The 21,720-nt window shown below is 48.0% G+C and overlaps 1 protein-coding gene across 3 annotated transcripts; it reads left to right on the top strand.

Annotated features, from left to right (window-relative positions):
* Window positions 1–2,348: 2,348 nt before the first annotated feature.
* On the top strand, window positions 2,349–21,514 carry Thnsl2 (threonine synthase like 2). Of its 3 annotated transcripts, none has more exons than XM_059257934.1 (9): window positions 2,349–2,465; window positions 5,423–5,657; window positions 8,110–8,304; window positions 10,002–10,154; window positions 14,746–14,976; window positions 17,258–17,406; window positions 17,508–17,633; window positions 20,528–20,679; window positions 21,024–21,512. In XM_059257934.1, the coding sequence occupies exons 2-9, from the start codon at window positions 5,435–5,437 to the stop codon at window positions 21,250–21,252; spliced, it is 1,458 nt and encodes a 485-aa protein (XP_059113917.1). In that variant the 5' UTR covers window positions 2,349–2,465; window positions 5,423–5,434; the 3' UTR covers window positions 21,253–21,512. The 3 variants fall into 3 exon arrangements, with proteins under 3 accessions (XP_059113917.1, XP_059113918.1, XP_059113919.1); XM_059257935.1 differs by having other exon boundaries at window positions 5,511–5,657; window positions 21,024–21,511; XM_059257936.1 differs by lacking the exons at window positions 2,349–2,465; window positions 20,528–20,679 and having other exon boundaries at window positions 3,607–5,657; window positions 21,027–21,514.
* Window positions 21,515–21,720: the final 206 nt, after the last annotated feature.

The raw sequence follows: 21,720 nt of genomic DNA, 5'->3' as shown, positions 1-21,720 counted from the left end.
GTTGTGAACGCCAGCAAAACACACTGCTTAGTTATTCGGAATCCTGTGGTGTCTTTCAGCTCTCTTTCGTCGTCTTAATGCGATTAATGTATTTTTGTTAATTATGTGCGTGGCCTCAGAACTGAAATCGATTTTGACAGCCTGTGAAATGCTACATCTAATTTGACCTGATCTGTTTGGGACAGGATTGCCAATAAGAATGCCTTGGTCTGTTTATTTTATTTTTATTTTTTATTATTTTATGTGTGAGAATGTTTTGCCTGCATGTATGCCTGTGTACCGCTTGCATGCCTGGTACCAGTGGAAGTCAAAAGGCGGAGTCAGGTCATTCTCCCCCACACATCTAGACTTACAGATGGTTATGAGCTGCCACGGGAGTGGTGGGAACCGAACTCCAGAGGAGCAGCCAATGTTTTGAACAGCTAACTCATCTCTCCAGCTCCAGTCTGATTGTTTGATAAAACTAATTGCTGTATAGTTTTAAAATCCACATATATATTGAAATAGAAGACCGTTAAGAAGATGGAAGAAACTTTTACGTGCGTCCAAACTAGAAATGAACTCCACGTTCTGCTGTGCTGGCTGCTCAGAGTTCAGCCTTCCTCCTGGGCCTTCCGCGGCTCCTGTGCTGAACGCCCCAGGCACAGCTCCTAATGATTAACTCAGATGTTCCTCCAGCCTTCTCCTCTCCCTGGTGAGCAGTCAAAGTAGGCTTCACAGAATATTCTGGCTGCCCTCTGGCCCCAGGGTGGTGCTGTCCTGGAGGCCTGACCAGCGAGGCAGACAGCCTGGTGGAAGAGCCCTGTGGATGGCATTGCTGTCCTTGGATGCTTATGAAGACTTCTTTGGGAACACTGTAACAAACGATGCTGACTTTTACGGCATTTCGTGAGTCCCAGTTTCCCTGGCCTCTGGATGATTAAATGCACCTCATGAGAAGCACAGAAACACTTTGGAGGAGGTCCATGACTGACCTATACCCCTCAGTAGGCTGGCCCCTCTGACCCCTGTGTCAGCTCCATGACAAGCCTCTGGCCCCATCTTGTGTTTGGAAGACCTATCCCATACCCTGAGCAGGGACAGTCTCTTAGTGCCTGCTACTCAGGAGAATCGGAGACCCACCCCGTCTAGTCAGCAGCAGCTGGGTGAGACCTTCTGAGGCTGTGGAGGACAAGCGTGTGTGCTGGAAGCTTCCACAGCAGGCAGTTTGAGGAAACAGAGACCCCAGGAGGAAGAATGAGACAGACCACACCAGGGGGCGTGTCTATGCTTTATAAGTCCCAGAATCTCCTTGAGACCCAGCTGGGGCAAGGACCAGGCCAGGCCCAGGGCCAAGAGTAAATAAATCTGTCTGTACCTGTCTTCAAACAGACGCTACTCAGGAGTGTGAATGTGAATCCAGGGACATTGGGGCATATTTGTAGGAAAATTTCCCCAAGTTCTTGCTTTTTTCCACTCTGAAAAATAAACTGGAGGCTGGGACTGCAGCTCAGCTGGTAAAGTGCTCTCCTAGAGTGCCCAAAGTTCTGGTTCGATCCCTGCATACGGGGTTGGGGCCACAGGTCACAGGTCCTCTGATCTCAGCATTCAGGAAATGCAGTCCAAAGATCGGGACTTCAAGGTAATCGAGCTCCATGAAGCTGGTCGGGGGTAGAGAAAAGGAAGGGGAGAGGGAGAGACTGAGTCAGATTTTATCCTAGACTAGATTTATGTCTGATAAAAAGTATTGCCGTATTAAGAATTTTTTTTTTTAAACTAAATCGATGCATCCATCTAGTGGATTTTAGCACAGGCCAGAGCCATGAAAGCCAAGGGTCAAAGGGCCTTCCTTCTTCCCACGTTGCCCTCTGTTTTCTCATCTAAAAACAAAACAAAGCTTTTAATCTCAGCATTGGGGGTGGGGGGTTGTGGGAGGAGAGAGAATGGAGACATAGAAAGTTCCAGGAGGCCAGAGCTATAGAGAGAGACCCTGTCTCAAACTAAATAAATAAATAAACAATAAAAATAAAAACAAAGCATAACTTTACCAGCTTTTATTCTACTAAGTCGCAGCGAAGATCTTGAGTAAAAGAAAGTCCGGGGCCTGAGAGGCGCTGGTCGAGAACGAAGGCTAGTAGCTCCCCCTCTGCTCCACGCCCCCTTCTCCCACCCCTCCTCCGCGTCCCTCCTCCACGCCCCCTTCTCCCACCCCTCCTCCGCGTCCCTCCTCCACGCCCCCTTCTCCCACCCCTCCTCCGCGTCCCTCCTCCACGCCCCCTTCTCCCACCCCTCCTCCGCGTCCCTCCTCCACGCCCCCTTCTCCCACCCCTCCTCCATGTCCCTCCTCCACGCCCCCCCTCCGCCCTCGGGAGGAGCTCCTCCCCAACCTTGCGCTCCAACTCTCTCGGAACCTCGGGCTCCGGGACCGCAGGGTCGTGCGTGTCGCCCACTGGACCCGGGTAGCCAGGCAGCTCGGCGCCCCCACGGTAACGTCCCCCGCGCTCTCCGCGGTGACGTGTCTGAGTCTTGGCTGCTGTCCTAGCCACGGCAGCTCAGCTTGGTTTGTGGACCGGCGTCTTGACGCCAGCTGGGGCTTTGGGGTGGCAGCGGGTCGTGCGGGGGGGCGGGGAGGATTTTGCATGTTTTCCACCTGCAGCCGGGGTTCGGTAGTGAGCGGGAGAACCCCGAAACTCAGGACCGTGCGCTGTGTTCAGAGGCTGGGGGTGGAGCCCTAGGCCTCTGCGAACTCGCCCGCCGTTCTAGACCCCACTCCCAGGCCCAGGCCCTGCCTTAAACTCCAACCCCGAGGGTAGCCATCTGCCGCAAGGGGCCGAGTCTCCGAACTATCCCAGACGCGGAATCCCGGCCCAAAGGCGGATATCACTGTTATTATTATTATTTATCGTATTTATTGCCCTGTCTCCATTCTGGAATAAAACCCAGAAAAGTCTCAAGAAATAATTATCACAGTAATGTACTGCGGAGGTCTGAGTCTGGAATCTTCACACAACCGTCTAACGAAAGTGCAGTTGATTTTTTTCTTTTCTTTTCTTTCTTTCTTTTTTTTTCTCTTTTAACCATCAGGTGTGTTTCCTGTAGTTGTTAGGCTGGGAACGCTGTCCCTTGACGTGATTGGTCAGAACCGACACAGCCCTAACCCCTGTAAGGAGCTTGGGCCTCTGTGCTAACCGGGTCAGCTTCTTATTGCTCCTAGAGAATTCACTGACACGAGCTGAGTTCAAGCCAGGCCCTCGCTCTGTTTCTTGTTCATGTCTTTTCTTGAGTTACAGAATCTGGAGCCCACCTCCGTGCCCGGGTACCCTAGGGTCCATTCCACTGAGAACCGGGCTTTGGGGAAATGATCCTTTTAGCTGTTCCTTGTAGCCCGACCTGCTTCTGTCCTGTGCAGCACCTGCAGCCGTTGGTTTGATTGGGGTTTGGGGTAGTACTTGCTTGTAGCATCTCCATTAGTCCGGCCCGATAAAGTTATGCAGCAAGGATTTCAGGCCAGTTTGCATAGGTGCAAACCCTGTCCACAGCATTTCGGCATTTCCCGTGGTTACTGAAGGCATTGCTGAGCCTCTGGCCTTCTGAGATGCTTCTGCCTTCTGAGATGCTGTGCCTGCGTTGGTTATCCGCTGCACTGGGCTTTCGGGTTGCCTTGATTTTGTTCTTTGTCACGGACTCCTGTGTGGGGTGACTGTATATCCCAGATTCCTAAAGTCATTTCCGTTTGTACCCATTGTCCCAGCGTGACAGTATCCACCCCAGTTCTATTTAATAATATTCTTGGTTTCAGGCACGGCTAACGCACATGACTGAGGATAGCTATGAATGAGGCCCAAAACGAAATTGTGATTTTAAAACATTACATGATTTCATTTATTCGCTTACTCTTGTAACTTGACGTCACCATTATGAGGCTTGAACTTTGTAGATAGCAAAGTCATGTTGCGATGGTGAAAGTTTGGACTTGCCTGCTAGGTAACTTAGCATACCCCCGTCCCTAAAGTGAACGTACATGCATTTGTAGGCAGCAAGAGTGGCTGGCTCATGGCAGATAATGTAGAACTCAGGATGGACCCACAGGTGTCAGAGACCCTTGACTTCAGGACTAGAGGTGGAGCTCAGTGGCAGAGCAATTGCAGAAAGTCCAGGGTCCGTCTCCAGGGCTAGGCAGAGGCCAAGGGGAAGGAAAAGGAGAACAGAATTCTATGGGTAGGGTGTAGTAACACCTAAGTGGTATTGAGAGTTATGCATGGTCAAATGAACCCCCTAGTTACTGTGGGGCTTTAACATGAAACCCCTAAATTCTGCTGTGATCTCTGTCTCAGTCTAAGGACCGTAAGGCCCCCTGAATCCATACCAGGAGCCAGAGCCAATTAGCCATGGCTAGAGAGTTTCAAAGGCAGTATGTAAGGTCTACTGCTGGCCTTCTAGAATTAGGCTCCGAGGTAGGCCACAGGTTATTGGTAATAATGCCCAACCATCCTGATTTGCCAGAGACTGAGGGTTTCCTGGGACATGGGACTTGTAGTTTTAAAAAAATATGTATTTTATGTAGTATTCATAATGCTTAGAATATGTTTTGATCAAACATCCCCATTCTTTCCCTTCTGGTTCCTCCCCACCACTTTTCCCTCCCAACTTCATGTGCTCGCTCTCTTAAAAAACAAACAGACAAACAAAACAAACAAATAAGCATACAAAAAACCCCACTGAGTCCATTTAGTACATGGGTGTGGGACCATCTACTGGAGCATGGGAAGCTTCTCAGAGCCTGCATCCTTGAAGGATACTGACTCCCAATTATCCGTTCATCTAGGCTGTTTCTATCTCCTGGCTATTATGACTAGAACAATCATGGATGGGCAAATGTCTTTGCAGAGTCCTTTAAGAATGTGTCCAGAAGTGATGTATCTGGATCATATGGTAGATCCATTTCTAGCTTTTTGAGGAATCACCACACCAATTTCTATAGTGGTTGCACAGGTTTGTACTCCCACCAACAGTGAATAAACATCCCCCTTTCCCCACATCTACACCAGCATTTGCCAATCAGATCTTCTGGTCTTTTCCCTACTAAGAAGCCTGTCAAAAATGGCAGCTAGCTGCTATTGCTATGATGTTTCTCCATGCCAAGGTTTTCTTGGTCACTGGTAAGGGCTATGATTCTCTTTTCCTAGCATGCTCTAGTACCTACACCTCAAGGTAGTGGGCTCAGTGGAATTTCCTGTTTTGACCAGAAGAATCATAATGTACACAAGGACTTGGCAAAGCCGAGATGAGATTCAAATGAGAGCTGCCGTAGCCATGTCTGAAATACATATTCCAGTGAGTGGGGGAGCAGAGGTTACATCAGAGGACTGTGGATACTCAGCTTCACCCTGTGGGCTGCAGGGAGCTCCAAAGATCAGCTGCCTCTGGGACTCTTCCTCTGCAGGCTTCCCAGATCATGTGGTACACTAGCACCCGGGGAATGGCCCCACGGGTCAACTTTGAGGGGGCCCTCTTCTCTGGCTATGCACCAGATGGGGGCCTCTATGTGCCAGAGGAGTTCCCACAGCTGGACAGAGAGACCCTGCGCCACTGGAGCACGCTTTCCTATCGCAGCCTGGTGAAGGAGCTGTGTGCCCTCTTCATTGGCCTGGAGCTCATCCCAAGACATGACCTAAATGGTGAGGAACCCCCCTGCAGCACCCCCGCCCCAGCTCAGCATTGTACACCTCTTCCCTGATTTATACTCATCACCCAAACCACTGGAAAATCCCCAGGTGCCTTTCTCAAACCTTGCAAACTTTTTCCCGATTCTAGAATTTCACAATTAGACTATCCAGGACTCCTCATTCCTCTGTTCCGCCTCCAGTGAGATGAATGACAAAATGCGCCACTGAAAATTGATTATTATTTTTAAAAAATACATCAAAATTATTAAGGATTTTTTAAGTAGTCCAGAATTCTTGAGTGTTGGTGAATGTCTCTCTCATTCATCCAGACACCTAGATTACTATTTTGTCTTGTTGAGTGTCCTGGGACAGGTTGTCTCAAGCTGTAAAGTGTAATTAATTTCCCTCAAGGATCTCAACTTTAAAAGCAGACTCTAATTCAGTAGGGGTGTGTGTGTGTGTGTCTTAGTTGTTTTTCTATGCTGTGGTAAGTCACCATGATCAAGACAACTTATAGAAAGAAGAGTTTATTTGGGACTTACACTTTGGGATGGTTAGAGTCCATGACCATCACGGTAGGGAGCATGACTAGAGTCATAGCACTGAAGCAGTAGCTGAGAGCTTACATCTTCATCTACAAGCATGAGGCAGAGGGAGCTAGCTGGGAATGGTATGAGCTTTTGAAACCTCCAAGTCCAGACATAACACTGTATATATAATAAATAAATAAATCTAAAAAAAACCAAACAAACAAACAAAAAAAAAAAAAACCAAAGGGAAGAAACCTCCAAGTCCACCCAGTCCATCCCAGTGACATACCTCCTCCAACAAGGCCACACCTCCTAATCCTTCCCAAACAGTTCCACCAACTGAGGACCAAGCATTCAAACATATGAGTCTGTAGGAACCATTCTCATTTGGATCCTGCCCTTCTATTAAGTGCCTGTTTAGGACTACAGCTGTTGGTTCTCGGACGACATTTTGAGTGACAAGAAGAAAATCCGTAGGGTAGTATTTTTAGTCAGTATTTTCTGTTGCTGTGATTAAACACCGTGACCAAAGCAATTTGGGGAAGAAAAGGTTTCTTTCAGCACACAACTCTCAGGTCATGCTCTATTACTGACGGAAGTCATGGGCAGGAACTCAAGGCAGGAACCTGGAGGTAGGAACTGAAGCAGAAGACATGGAGGAACACTGCTTACTGGCTTGAGCCTCATGGCTTGCTTATCCTTTTTTCTTATACACTCTGAACCACCTGACCAGGGGTGACACCACCCCCAGGGAGCTGGGCTCCTCCCACATCAGTCATTAAACAGGGAAATTCCCACCGATTTGCCTGCAGGCCCATTTGATGGAGGCAGTACCACAGTTGACATTCTCTCTTCCCAGGTGTGTCTAGGTTTGTATCGAGTTGACAAAACCCAACCTGCACAGTAATGGTAGGTTTTTAGTTGGGGAGGAGAAAGGACTACAGTGTTCCGGTGACCAGCAGTGATGACGTTACCTAGGCAGTGGGTAGACATTTCAAAGTCAGATCAGACCTGTTGACGCAGACTCCACATTTTCATAAGATCTTAGGTGTGATGCACAACAGTTCAGGAAGCTAGGTTCTAAGCTGTGGCTAAGTTTGTATGTATATCAGCCATGCCCAGGTCCCGGCACCACAGATGTGAGATTTAGTATTACAAAATTAGACTAACAAAACTTCCATCTTGCTGGGCAGTGGTGGCGCACGCCTTTAGTCCCAGCACTTGGGAGGCAGAGGCAGGCAGATCTCTGTGAGTTCGAGGCCAGCCTGGTCTCCAAAGCGAGTTCCAGGAAAGGCGCAAAGCTACACAGAGAAACCCTGTCTCGAAAAACCAAAAAAAAAACTTCCATCTTTAGGGAAGAAAATTAGGAGGCTGAAGCTGACTTATTTGATCCATGATTTGATCTTCTATTGAAATATGTGCTTATAAAAAGACTCAAATCAGCTGGAGAGATGGTTCAATAATTAAGAACACTGGCTGCTTTTCCAGAGGACCTGGATTCAGTTCCCAGAATCCACATGGTGATTTGTAACCATCTGTAACTCCAGCTCCAGGGGATCTGACTCCCTCTTCTGGCCTCTCAGGCACTGCACACACATGGTACATATACATACATGTAGCCAAAACACCCATTCACCTAAGATAAATAAAAATAAAATAAAAAGACCCAATGAAGAAGTATACAAAATGAAAACAAGACATTTTCTAAAGCCAGTTCTAGTCTCTGGGGAATTCTAAAGAGGAATGTATGAGCAGTTTAATACATGTCCCCCCAGATTTTTCTAGACCTATACAATTCTATTCCTAAATATGTCATTTAAGATCAGATTTTCTGGACTTTTTAGTTGGCAATGGTAAATAAACACTTTAAAGAGGCAGAAAGAGAACTTGCAGGGCTAATACCTTCACCTGCTGTCCAATTTCTACCCTCACAGATCTGATTGACCAAGCCTTCAGCCGATTCCGCCACAGAGATGTGGTCCATCTGCGCAGACTGAGGAATGGGCTGAACATACTGGAGCTGTGGCATGGGGTCACATATGCCTTTAAGGACCTGTCGCTGTCCTGCACTGCTCAGTTCCTGCAGTACTTCCTGCAGAAGAGGAAGAAGCATGTCACCATTGTTGTAGGTGGGTGTTGGGAGAAGGCAGGGTCCTTTAGCACCCCAGCTGGAGTGTGCTCATGCACAAGACGCCCTTGATTGAAGCTTTTAAGGCTTATGCTATCAGTTCTTCTAGATAAGCAGTTCTCAACCTGTGTGCTCACGACCCCTTTGGGGGTCGAATGACCCTTTTACAGGGGTCACCTAGGCCCATGTGAAAACACAGTTTACATTGTGATTCACAACAGTAGCAAAATTACAGCTGAGTCTGAGAGTACAGTTCACACCACAGGGAAGTGCTCACAGCTGAGTCTGAGAGGACAGTTCACACCGCAGGGAAGTGCTCACAGCTGAGTCTGAGAGGACAGTTCACACCGCAGGGAAGTGCTCACAGCTGAGTCTGAGAGTACAGTTCACACCGCAGGGAAGTGCTCACAGATGAGTCTGAGAGTACAGTTCACATCACAGGGAAGTGCTCACAGCTGAGTCAGAGGACAGTTCACACCACAGGGAAGTGCTAACAGACAGCTGAGTCTGAGAGGACAGTTCACACCGCAGGGAAGTGCTAACAGCTGAGTCTGAGAGGACAGTTCACATTGCAGGGAAGTGCTAACAGCTGAGTCTGAGAGGACAGTTCACACCACAGGGAAGTGCTCACAGCTGAGTCTGAGAGGACAGTTCACACCGCAGGGAAGTGCTCACAGCTGAGTCTGAGAGGACAGTTCACACCACAGGGAAGTGCTCACAGCTGAGTCTGAGAGGACAGTTCACACCACAGGGAAGTGCTCACAGCTGAGTCTGAGAGTACAGTTCACACCACAGGGAAGTGCTCACAGATGAGTCTGAGAGTACAGTTCACATCACAGGGAAGTGCTCACAGCTGAGTCAGAGGACAGTTCACACCACAGGGAAGTGCTAACAGACAGCTGAGTCTGAGAGGACAGTTCACATTGCAGGGAAGTGCTCACAGCTGAGTCTGAGAGGACAGTTCACACCACAGGGAAGTGCTAACAGACAGCTGAGTCTGAGAGGACAGTTCACACCGCAGGGAAGTGCTAACAGCTGAGTCTGAGAGGACAGTTCACACCACAGGGAAGTGCTCACAGCTGAGTCTGAGAGGACAGTTCACACCGCAGGGAAGTGCTCACAGCTGAGTCTGAGAGGACAGTTCACACCACAGGGAAGTGCTCACAGCTGAGTCTGAGAGTACAGTTCATGTGGTGGGGAAGGCATGGTGGCAAGAGCCTGAGGCATATGATCACATTGTCTCAACAGTCAGGAAGCAGATAGCATGGATGCTCGTGCTCAGCTTGCTTTCTTGGTTTCATTTTGTCCGGGACCACAGCTCACAGAGTGGTGCCACCTATGTTCAGGGTTAGTCTTCCCTTTCCAGTCAAACCTTTCTGGAAATGCCCTTATAGACACATCCAGAGGTATGTTTTCCCCGGTGATTCTAAACATCAAGTTGACAGGATTAACTGTCATAGTTCCCTTTGTCAGACTGCTGAAGGCTGCGGATCCTTCTCAGAATGTTTTTAGGTGTACAGAATGCTCATTGACATCCTGAATTTTTTCAGCATATCCACGGACTCTGGGCTAAGTACTAAGCACCTATCTTTCAAGTACTTGAAAGCCATTGCTGCTGCATTGAACACCAATATTTCAAGGTCAATCTCATTCATCTGTTTCCCTTGTGCTAAAGGGAGGGGTCGGTCTCCTTCCTAGGAACTTCCGGGGACACGGGAAGTGCTGCCATTGAGAGTGTTCAGGGGTCCAAGAATATGGACATCATCGTTCTGTTGCCCAAAGGCCACTGCACAAAGATTCAGGAGCTCCAGATGACGACGGTGCTGAAGGAGAATGTCCATGTGTTTGGAGGTAGGTGTGGGGCCGTGTGGTCCTGGCCTGCCTGGCTCTTTTTGTCGGTAGGATCAGTCATATATGGAGGTGCTGCGGCTTAGCTCTGGGCCGGTTCCTGACTTCACGGTTTTCCACGCCAGCTGCTATATGGCTTTAGATCAGCACTCACTGTGTGGAACTATTGCAGCTGGTTCAGGTGACTGTCAGTGCTGCCTCTGTGCAGGTCTCCTTGCCAATGTCACGTGCAGGTAGCCATGCAGAACCATGACTTGAGCTAAGCAACATGCTCTGTTCCAGTGTTGTGTGTCATCATTGAGAGAATGTGTCAGTGCGTGTGGGTAGTCCATGCCATTCCATAGAGTCCATGCATGTAAGCAGGGCCAAGTATTAAAATAGGAAGCTGCCCTGGGCTGCCTGCTACTGGTTCCATTATAGCTGGTTGTATGATGAAGACCTCAGTTTTTACCATGGCAACAGTGGCTTTAGGGGTCTTGGTTGGGGTTTTACACACTCTGGCCATGCAGGCTGGCATGGTTTTATGATCATTTACTTGATACACAGGAAGTGTTCTATCAGTCAATCAATCAGTCAGCCAATCAATTAATCAATAAAAGGGGCTAGAGAGATGACTCAGCGGTTAAGATCACTGACTACTCTTCTAGAGGACAGGGTTCAATTCTCACCACCCACATGGCAACTCACTATCATCTGTAACAGCAGTTCCAGTGAGATCCCATGCCCCCTTCTGGGCACTGTATGCACATGGTACACAGACATACATGCAGGCAAAACACCCGTACACATGAGATAAAATAAATAAAAATAAAATTTCTTCTATAACTTGCCTGGGTCCTGATATAATCCTGAGTGGTTTGAATGAAAATGGCCCCCATAAGCTCATATGTTTGAATGCTTGGTCCCCAGTTAGTGGAACTGTTTGGGAAGGACTAGGAGGTGTGGCCTTGTTAGAGGAAGTGTGTCACTGGGGGTGGGTTTTGAGGTTTCAAAAGGCCAGGTCAGTTCCATTCTCTCTCTCTCTCTCTCTCTCTCTCTCTCTCTCTCTCTCTCTCTCTCTCTCTCTCTCTGCCTTCTACCTGTGATCAGATGTAAACTCTCAGCCATTGCTCCAGTCCCATGCCTGTTTGCTGGCTGCCATAATGATCTAGAACGAATCCTCTGAGAGTATAAACAAGTATAAACAAGCCCCCAGTTAAGGCTTCCTTTTATAAATTGCCTTGGCCATGGTGTCTCTTCACAACAAAAGAACAGTAACTAAGACAAACCCCATCGAGGATGATTGGATGTTAATATACCAACATTGACAAGGAGCTCAGACACTGGAAAGATGTCTTACCATAAGAGCAGCATGAATACCCTTTGTCCAGTTGCACAAGTGCAGAGAAAAGGGCCCTCTGTCTGCGCTTTTCTTTGGCAAGCACATGTGCATTCCAGTGCAAAGTCCATGGTTTAGCTAATCCATTGTTGGCAAACTCCTACACATCAGCCTTGGTAATTGCCCATAACTGGCTGCATTTTCCTATGGTCATTGTGAGACTTTAGTGAACAATGTTTGGGCTCCTGAAGGCCCCTGCTGTTCCCCACGAGCCAAGCTTTCTGGTCATGGCTCTAGGGCTGTCTTTTCCCAGCTAAGCAGAGGATTGATTTTTGTACTACAGTCCTTCTCTCTTGCCTTGTACAGATACATTGGAGGACTCTTCCGCTGAGGGCTGGAGAACACTGCCCACCTGTGAAATAGTGGAAGGAAGATGTGTGGTTGATGATAAATGTAGCATGTCATAATTATCACTAGAGCTAAGGTGTTTCTGCTCTGTGCATCAAGGAAATAGTTCTGTAGGCCTTAAAGACATCAAGTTTGTTGATAAGCAGTACTGTTCATGTTCTTTTCCTTCTTCCAAGCTTCTAGTTTGACTGTGAAGAGGATGCATGTAGATTCAGGGGCTAATAGGAAAGATGTGTTTTCCCTTTGTAAGCTCAAAGAGTAGAGCTGGACCACATGGGCACTGAGTTTAAACTTTATTAATTCATCGTCATCATTATTGTGTGTGTGACGAGAAGGACAACTTTGTAGAGTCATCTCTTTTTTTTCTACCTTTAAATGGGCACCAGAGATCAAACTCAGGCTGTCATATTTATGTGTCATATATTCTATGCCATTGACTTTACAGGATGTTACAGTTAAGAGAGCGTCTTGAGTTTCAGAAAAGAGTTGGGCTTTGGATTTTTTCAACAGTCTTGAGATTATGGAGGACTTTTGATGTTGGACTAAATGCATTTTGCACTGTGATGTGGCTACAGTAAGCCCATGGGGTCCAGGGAGTGGACTGTGGTGGTTTGAGTGGGAATGGTCCCCATAGGCTTTATACGTTTGAGTGCTTGGTCCCTAGTTAGTAGAACTGCTTGGCAAAGATTTGGTGTGGCCTTGATAGAGTTGTTCACTGGAGTGGGCTTTGAGGTTTCAGAAGCCCACGGTCATTCCCAGTTAGCGCTCTCTCGCTCTCTGTCCCTCCCTCCCTCTCTCCCTCCCTCCTTCTCTCCCTCATGCTTGTGGACAAGGATGTACACTCCCAGCTACTCCTCCAGCACCATGCCTGCCCCCAGTGCTGCAGCCTTAATGGTCACGGACTCTGACCCTCTGAAACTGCAAGGCCCCCAATCGCATTCTTGTACAGGTTGCTTTGGTCACAGTATCTTCTAACAGCAATAGAAAAGCAACAAAGACACACGGCAAGCGTCTTACCCAGCCACTGGTTTATAAAGGTGACAATGTCCATGTACATTGTGTGGTTCCTGAGCACCAAGTACTTAGTGGACACTAGATGTTCATTGATTATAGTATATGTGTGTTTTTTAAACCAGAAGTAACAGAAAATCCAGCTCAGACTATGTGAAAGAACAGTTTTCAGCTTCTGTAACTGGGATGTCCGGGGTGAAGTAGGCTCTCACTTGGTTGATTCTGAGACTCAGCATTACCATCAGGAACCCATAGTCCTAGGCTCCTTCCTCTTGAGGTCACAGTATGGAGACCTGAGGTAACCAAGTCTCCTTTTTCCTGTGGCTCTTCCTTAAAAGCAGGGGTGGTTTCTCTAGCACCCCAGCAAATGTCCTTCTGAGTCTTAGTGACCTGAACTTCTCATATATCCGTCTTGGACCTGACTCCTGACCCCATGGGCATGCCAGGCACAGACTGGCTTGGCCTTAGCAAAAAAATGGGGCCACTGGATCAGGCTGCTTGGGGTTTACACATGGACTACAGATGGTTCCTCTCTTCATTGCTGCTATACAGTGATGAGGAGACAAGGGTTTATAGCCTGAACGGCTGTCCTGGTACTTCCCCCAGTAACCTTCACATCCACCCACCTTGAGGTATGGATCCAAATGGAGAATTAGATACACGTATCAGGTAAGGTGTGGTGAAATATTATTTTAAGGTGTGTTACATTTGTTTATGCTGTGGCATATTTGTTTAATGATGCAAAGATGTGTTGCATTTTTTTATGTTGCATTTGTTTAACTATGTTACTTTGCCTGTAAAATACCTCATTGGTTTAGTAAAGAGCTGAATGGCCAGTAGCAAGGCAAGAGAGGGATAGGCGGGGCAACCAAGCAGAGAGAATAAATAGGAGGAGAAGTCTGGGAAGAAGAGATCAAGGAGTGAGAAAAGAAGGAGGAGAGGAGGACATCAGGGGCCAGCCACCCAGCTAGACAACAAACCATGGAGTAAAAAGTAAAGAAAGGAATATAGAATAGAGAAAGGTAAAAGCCCAGAGGCAAAAGGTAGACAGGATAATTTCAGTTAAAGGCTGGCTAAAAACAAGCCAAGCTAAGGCCGGGCATTCATAAGAAAGAATAAAACTCCATGTGATTTATTTGGGAGGTGAGTGGAGGGCCCCCAAAGAAATAAGAGCCAAAGACCAAAGAGTAAAAAAACCAACAACAGTAAAGGTCAGTCTGGTACAATTACTGAGGCAGCTCGATTGGGGTGTTAATATGTTAGACTGGTGGATAATTTACCCAATAATTTGCCACACAAATTAAACCAATGTACACACTCAGCTTCAGGGCCAAGTTCTGTCCAGCAAGCTTATCTAGCACATAGGAGCAGGGTCAGGACACCCACACTTCACCCACAGGGGAGAAGTGACCATTCCCCCCAGCCCTGATAGAGTTCACATCTTTCAGTTGGGTAACACTCCCTCCTTCTTTCTGGAAGAGTGAAGACATACGCTTTGTGGAACAGTGAAGGCTTGGAATACGAGGGGCATTCTTTTCCCGATAGCCCAGAAGGCTGACATTTTATGTCTTATGTTATAGAATGCAGGACCATTGGAAATGCTTCTGACCACATTTTCTTTTCTCCCAAGTGAGGACAAATACTCAGGGTCACAAGAAGAAGTAACCTGCATTCTATCCCCAAGCAGCTTACGCGGAGCCTGGAAAGCCAGGCCAGGCCTTGTGAAAGTGAGGGAAAGCAAAGGCTGGACCAGATGGGAGAGGAGGGGCCCCGGCTGGGAGGGCCTCGGCGGAGCCCAGAGTGACTGCGGGGGCTTCTCCTGCTCCTGACAGCTGCCATCTTGTCTCTCCTTGGCAGTGGAAGGGAACAGTGACGAACTAGATGAGCCCATCAAGGCTGTGTTTGCAGATGTGCCTTTTGTCCAGAGGCACAACCTGATGAGCTTGAACTCCATCAACTGGTCTCGGGTCCTGGTGCAGATGGCTCACCACTTCTTCGCTTACTTCCAGTGCGCACCCTCCTTGGACACGCACCCCCTGCCCGCTGTGGAGGTGGTCGTGCCAACAGGGGCTGGGGGTAACCTTGCAGGTGAGGAGACCCTGGGATGCAAATGGACTCTCCGGAAAGTACCTGGTCTTTCAAAAGCTATCTTTTGCCTACAAACGTGGAGCAAAAGAAGATTGTGTTTTATTTTAAAGACGACAGAAAACCACATGGGGTGCCCTAGATTTCTTCTGACTTGGAGAGGCTGTGGACAGAACTTTCCAGGGTCCTGCAGAGGAGGGAGATTGAGGACTCAACCCTGGGAGTTTCAGCAGCCCAGCCTGTGCTTATTTGCACAGAGGCTAATAGACAGACATCAAGGCTCCACCACCAAACATAGCTCAGTGTCCTTTCCCAAAATTGCACTTTACTCCCAGTTCCGCCCACTGCCTGCTGAGGGACACCCACTTGGTGCCGTGGCACACTGTTCCCACTACCCTGGGGCCATGTAAAGCGGAAAGGACTCTGGCCTCAGCAGTCTGGCCCTGGCTCTGCCCTTTACTAGCTGAACGGTTGTTAGAGAGTTCCTCAGACTCAACTCCTCAGCTGTAAAGGCTGGCTGATCACGTGCTCAGAGCCGCCTGTGGGGAGCAAGTCTGACTGTTGGGTGCACATGAGCTTTGCACAGAGATGGTGTTGTCCAGCTGCCTGGTACCGAATACTAACGGACGTTCTTAAGCATTAACTATGCACCAGGTGCTGCTGTTCTAAGCGCTTTTCATGGGTTAATGATTACATGCAACAAGGACAATGCTGTCTCCTGATGTACATGGACAATTGGTTCTAGGACCCCTACAAAATCTGCAGATGTTCAAGTCCCTTATATAATATGGCATGGTGTTTGCATATAATCTATGCACATACACCTGAATACTTTAAATCACCTCTAGATGATGTGGAATAACATACAATATGTGAATGTTATTTAAATGGCCATTGTTCTTTAAGGGGTATTTGCAAGAAAGAGTTTGAATGTGTTTAATACAGGTGCAATTTTTTTTCTTGAGAAAGGTTCTCACTATGTAACTCAAGCAGCCCTTGAATTCAGTATAGCTCAGGCTAGCCATGGAAGTCTCCATCCTCCTGCCTCGGTTTCCCAAATGCTGAGATTATAGTGTGTATCACCACACCCTCTTTCGGATAGTTTTGGTTTGTGGTCATTTGAGTCTGTAGAAGCGGAAGCCCTGTATCCAGGGTCCGCCTGTACTGTTCTTAGCATTTTAGAATGAGGAACTGGACACAGAGAAGCTAGCTGTCCTCTGTTTCCACAGCTGGTTGGTAGTGAGCCAAGTTGACAGCCAGGGAGGCTGCCATCCTTGCCATCTCTTGAGGAGGCAATGGTGTTGGTGTTTGCGGTAGCTCTGTCTCTGGCCTTGCTTCTCTAGGCACCAGGGATGAATGAGATGGCGAAAGCGTTGTAGTGGTTGGGAGACTCCTGGGCTTCTTACGGGAAGACAGAGGTGACGGGGCTGGTAGCTAGGTGAGGAAGGCTGGCTTCCCCACTACTCAGAGGGTGGTACCTAGGGCTTCCCTTTCATGTCACTGTCACGCTAGAGATGCCACCTACAGCTGTGCCCTCCACAGCACCTGGTGCAAAATAAAACCTGGGCAATACCCATAGAGGACATTCCCGTCTGACCTTTCTCCTGGGGACCCATTCCACCTTAAGTCTTCAGGCCCTCCTAAACTTCTACTTTTCCTAATCTCTGAAGGACACTAATGTTTCCATGAGGATCAAGTGACAAAAGAGAGTGAGTGGGCTTTACAAAATTAAAGTTGATGTTGGTGAACATCCCCGCCCCCTCCAAAAAGTAAGGGCCTGGAGAGAGAACTCAGTAGGTGACGTGTTTGCCACACAAGTCTGAGTTTGGATCTTCAGGCGTGAAACTGGACGTGGTAGCACACATCTGTCATCTCCGTGCTCCCACAGCAAGATGACAGAGACAGGAGAAGCCCCGAAGCTGTCACCAGCCTGGTGTGTCAGCAGGGAACAGTTAGACACCCTCCCTAAAGCAAGGTGGAATGCAGAGACCTCAACTCTGCAGTTTGGGAAGATCCGGGCAAGACATTCAGCCTGTGGTGACCTCATTTCCTCTTTTGCAGTGGGAGGGTTGCCTCACAAAGCTTTATATGTGTGTTTGTCCCTGGTAGGCAGGGCGCAGTGACCCTCCTCCTTGTCTCCCTCTCCCCCTCCTGTGTCACTGCCCATCTCCTCTCTCTATTCTCATTTTCAAACAGCACAAAAGCTTGTTTTTATTAAGCTCAATTTAAAAGTAATTCTTTGCCTTTGTCCTAAAATCCTGGTATGTTCTCATCTTGTCCCAAGCTGGGTGCATTGCTCAGAAGATGGGCCTGCCCATCCGCCTGGTTGTGGCCGTGAATCGCAATGACATCATCCACAGGACTATCCAGAAGGGAGACTTCTCTCTGTGTGAGGTTGTCAAGCCAACCCTGGCATCCGCTATGGACATTCAGGTGGGCCTGTGGGGAGAAGAGCAGGTCTGGCCAGCCGCTGGTGGAGCAGGACTGGGTAAGGGATGGAATGAGGTGGCCCAGGACCCTGTCTCTCCACTCAGGTTCCCTACAACATGGAGAGGATCTTCTGGCTGCTTTCTGACTCGGACAGCCAGGCAACAAGAGCGCTCATGGAGCAGTTTGAAAGAACCCAAAGTGTGAGCCTCCCCAAGGAGCTACATAGCAAGGTTGGTCACTGGCCACAGCCTGGGGGGTGGGGTGGGGGTGGGGTGGGGGTGAGGTGGGGGTGGGGTGGGGATGGGGTGGGGGTGGGGTGTCTCTGCAGCCTCCAGAGCCAGCACAGTAATGATCTGAGGGAAGCAAGAAGGCTGTTCAGTTCAACAGGACTCAGTAGACAGTGTTGGTTCAAACGTCTGGAGTCTGACCTCTAGTGGTTTATTTTAGGCATGTTTAAGCACAGCACAATGTGGTGAACATCATTCTTGTGATGATTAACTCAGTCCCGTGTGCACAACAAAGCATACATAAGTCTCCTTGAGGAACAAAATAAGCTAAATATAGATCAAGTGTGACTACATCAAAACTCTTTGTAAAGTCCATAAAGACGGGTTCTGTAGATTTACTGATAAGGATCTGGGGGAGGATCCGGTGCTGGAAAAGTCTACCACACAGAGCAAAGGTCATCAGGCTAGTAAACACATCCACATCCAGCCTTCTGGGTAGATAGCGGTTATTACATTCCTACCCTTAAAGGAACAGCCCTGTGTGCTTAACGTTCTAGGCACCCCTAGTGCTTATCTGTGAGCGCAAAGACCTCTGTGCCTCCTACAGCAGCATCCCACGGAGGACAGAAAGGATGCAGCCACAGGACAGAGTTGGGGTTTGGAAGTCTGAACAAGGGAAGGGGACACCTGGTTTTTTGAGCATCTGTGAGCCAGGAACTTTCACAGCTAACACTGATTGAATGAGGAGAGTTGTGAAACACTAAGCTAGTTGTATAGATTCCGCACCTCAGTTTCCCCATCTGTACAGCGAGGATAATAGGAATGCCTGTCTCATAGGGTTGCTATGAGATTTGGGTCAAAAGAAACATGGGAGGCACTTTACATACTGCTGGAAATACATGGCTCCATACAGTTACTGTTTCTATTTTTATTTATTGTTGTTAATTTCCAATAACAGCAACAACTGTACAACAAGGACAAAGTCATTCTGTCCTTCCGACATGGAGGGACTGTAGCTCTTGCTGACCCTTGTCTCTCTCCTTTGTCCTCCTTGTCTCTGTCTCTTCACTAGAGGAGGAGAGACTTTATTTAGTTAATAAATAAGTTTCATTTATTTTAGGGAACTAGTTAGAAAGCGCTGCTTTTATTTGAATGCAGCCTGGTGATAGGTTCTTAGTTTATAGGGTATCTTGATTTCTGTACCTCATCCCCTGTCAGTGGTCATGCTGGCTCTGTAGCCCTCCACTGGGTGACTGGAGCAAGCTACCTTACTGCAGCTCCGATCATCACAAAGTTCTAGAATTGCTTCTTCTAGATTGCACAGTCTGATTTTACCTCAGTGTCCTCCACTTGAGGAGAATCCTTATTTACCAACTTGGCCTTCGCAATTCCTTTAACAGTCTCTTATATGACATAATTGTCCATGGTTAGTATCTCTCCTGAAGGGTTCTTCTCAAAAACAGGACACAGTCATCTGGGCCGAGTTATACCCTTGATCTATACTGCTTTTTATAAAAAAAGGTTTTCATTATTTTTATTTAATGTGTATGAGTGTTTGCCTGTGTGTATTTATGTGTACCTTATGCATGCAGTGCCTGTGGAGGCCAGAAGGGGACTCATATCCCCTGGAACGGTAGTTACAGATGGTTGTGAGCCACCATGAGAACCAAGCCTGGGTCCTCTACAAGAGCAGCCAGTGCTGCTCTTGACATAGCCAAACATTAGTTTGTTTGGCCCATGATTTGTGCAGACATCAATATTCCTTCTCCTTATTTCAGTGAGATCCCCATTAAAACTGGAGACATCAGCTGGGTGGTGATGGCATGTGCCTTTGATCCCAACACTTGGGAGGCAGAGGCAGGCAGATCTCAGTGAGTTCAAGGCCAGCCTGGTCTACAAAGTGAGTTCCAGGACAGCTAGGACTGTTACACAAAGAAACCCTGTCTTGGAAAATTAAAAACAAACAAACAAAAAACAAAAACAACAACAAAAAAAAAACCCCTGGAGATACCATATCCTCTGTTTCTTCATTTTTCTCCCTGGCTATACTCAAAGGCTGCTTTATTTCCTGGAAGGGCATCCATCCATCCATCCATCCATCCATCCATCATCCATCCATCCACCACCCATCTATCCATATTATCTATCTGCTATGGTTCAAGAACTATGTTAGGTGCTGGAAATACAAAGAGAAAATACAGCTATCATACTGAGTGATACATCTAAGTGGTAGAGCACATGCCTCATATGCATTAGGCCCTGCATTCAATCCCCAGAACTGGGAAAAAAAGGAGGAGGAAGAGGAGGAGAAGGAGGAAAAAATACTGGTTGCCATCTCTGACCCTACCCAGGAAATACTCTATCTATATAAACAATCTATGAACCACTTGGTCTCTGATGCCATTGAGGGTGTTGTTTGTAGGGTCTTTGCCATGTTGTAAGCATGCAGAACATCTTCAGGGAATTATCTGGAAACCAAATGCTCAGGGAGCACTGAGAAGGGAGGCTTCCTCTGCCTGTGAGTACTAGAAGGTTTCCCAGGGGAGGTGCTCCAACACAGGGTGAGAACCGACAGGGTAGTTTTCACACCACAGGTGGTTTGAACACCCATGACTTGTGTTGTATCTGGCTGTAAAACAAGACTGTGAGAAAATTTGATTCGTGATCTAAATACATTGAGATGTCTCCAAAACTTGTATAAATCCTTCTGCTAAGTTGGCTCAAAACTGTAATTGGCTCAAAACTCAGAAACTGCTCTTACTCTGAGCTGGGTCAGTATTCAGTCTGGAGCATTCACCTGAGCTCCTGGAGTTGGTGTGGCTGTGTATATAGCAGAGTTTTAGTCCTCCTATGGTTCACCAATCCCAACATTCACCCCCCATCCCCTGACCCTTCAGCTTTCAGAGGCGGTGACATCTGAGTCAGTGTCTGATGAGGCCATCACCCAGACCATGGGCCGCTGCTGGGAAGAGAACCAATACCTGCTGTGCCCCCATTCAGCCACAGCGGTGAACTACCATTACCAGCAGACTGACAGTGGGCAGTCCAGGTACCAGCAGGGAGGTCTGGGGCACTGAGGGCACCGCTCTGCTCCAAACAGGGCGTGCAAGGCTAAGGATAGTGATGTTGGGAGCGTGGTGGGTTCTGTGCCCAAGAACTACAACTGTTTAGAAGAGGAGTGAACTATATCCCAGGTCATGAGGGGAGGTGATGGCTGAGCTGGGTCTTCATTGGGAAACTTTGTCGGCTTCTTAGACAGGTAAGTTCAAGGTACTAATCATGTCTGTGTCTGTCTCTGCTCTCTGCCCCACCCCCCGCCCCGCCCCTAACCTTTCCCCTGGTCCTTCTTCCTCCATCTTTTCCCTGTTCTCTCCTGTCCTGCCCCATCTTCAGGAGCATCTCCCGGTGCTGCCTGGCCTCTGCCTCGGCAGTCAAATTCCCAGAAGCAGTCCAGGCTGCTGGGCTGACTCCTCAGACGCCTGCAGAGATCCTAGCCCTGGAGCACAAGGAGACCCGCTGCCTCCCGATGCGGAGAGGAGATGACTGGATGCAGATGCTGCGGGACACAATTGAGGGCGTGTCCCAGCGCTGGCAAGGTGGTGCTGTGAACCCCTCAGAATAGCCAGGCTGGAACTGGCTTGAAGACGCTTGTCCCGGGACTCACTAGGACAAGATGGCTCAGTAGTTAAGAACTCTTGCTGCTCTTCCAGAGGACCTAAGATTAGTTGCCAGCACCCATGTCAGGTGACTCACAACCACGTATAACTCCAGCTGCAGGAGTTCTGACACTTCTGGCCTCTGTGGGCAATGCACTCATGTGCACAGATTCACATACAGACACGCATACCTACATATAATTTAAAATAATAAAAATAAATCCTTTTTTAAACTTCCTTGTCCCAGCTGGGTGTGTCAGCACATTTAATTCCAGCCTTTAGGAGGAAGAGATAGCAGGTCCCTGTGAGCTTTGAACCAGCCTGGTCTACATAGGAAGTTCCAGGGCAGCCAGATCTCCATGGTCAGTTTGTGTATATATATATATATTCTTGTCCCAAGGAGAGTTGTCCTTGAGCCGCTTGTGTCCCTGCTT

Source organism: Peromyscus eremicus, chromosome 3, assembly GCF_949786415.1.
Source record: "Peromyscus eremicus chromosome 3, PerEre_H2_v1, whole genome shotgun sequence".
In the NCBI taxonomy this organism is placed as follows: domain Eukaryota; kingdom Metazoa; phylum Chordata; class Mammalia; order Rodentia; family Cricetidae; genus Peromyscus; species Peromyscus eremicus.
Note: the sequence above shows the minus strand (reverse complement) of the source record. Positions and strands in the feature narration are given on the sequence as shown.

Bases quoted from the DNA above. Each gene is read 5' to 3' on its own strand.
- Thnsl2 (XM_059257934.1), top strand. From the start codon at position 5,435: ATGTGGTACACTAGCACCCGGGGAATGGCCCCACGGGTCAACTTTGAG. The intron at 14,977-17,257 runs GTGAGGAGACCC...TCTTGTCCCAAG, and splicing joins GGCTGGGGGTAACCTTGCAG to CTGGGTGCATTGCTCAGAAG. The intron at 17,407-17,507 runs GTGGGCCTGTGG...CTCTCCACTCAG, and splicing joins CATCCGCTATGGACATTCAG to GTTCCCTACAACATGGAGAG.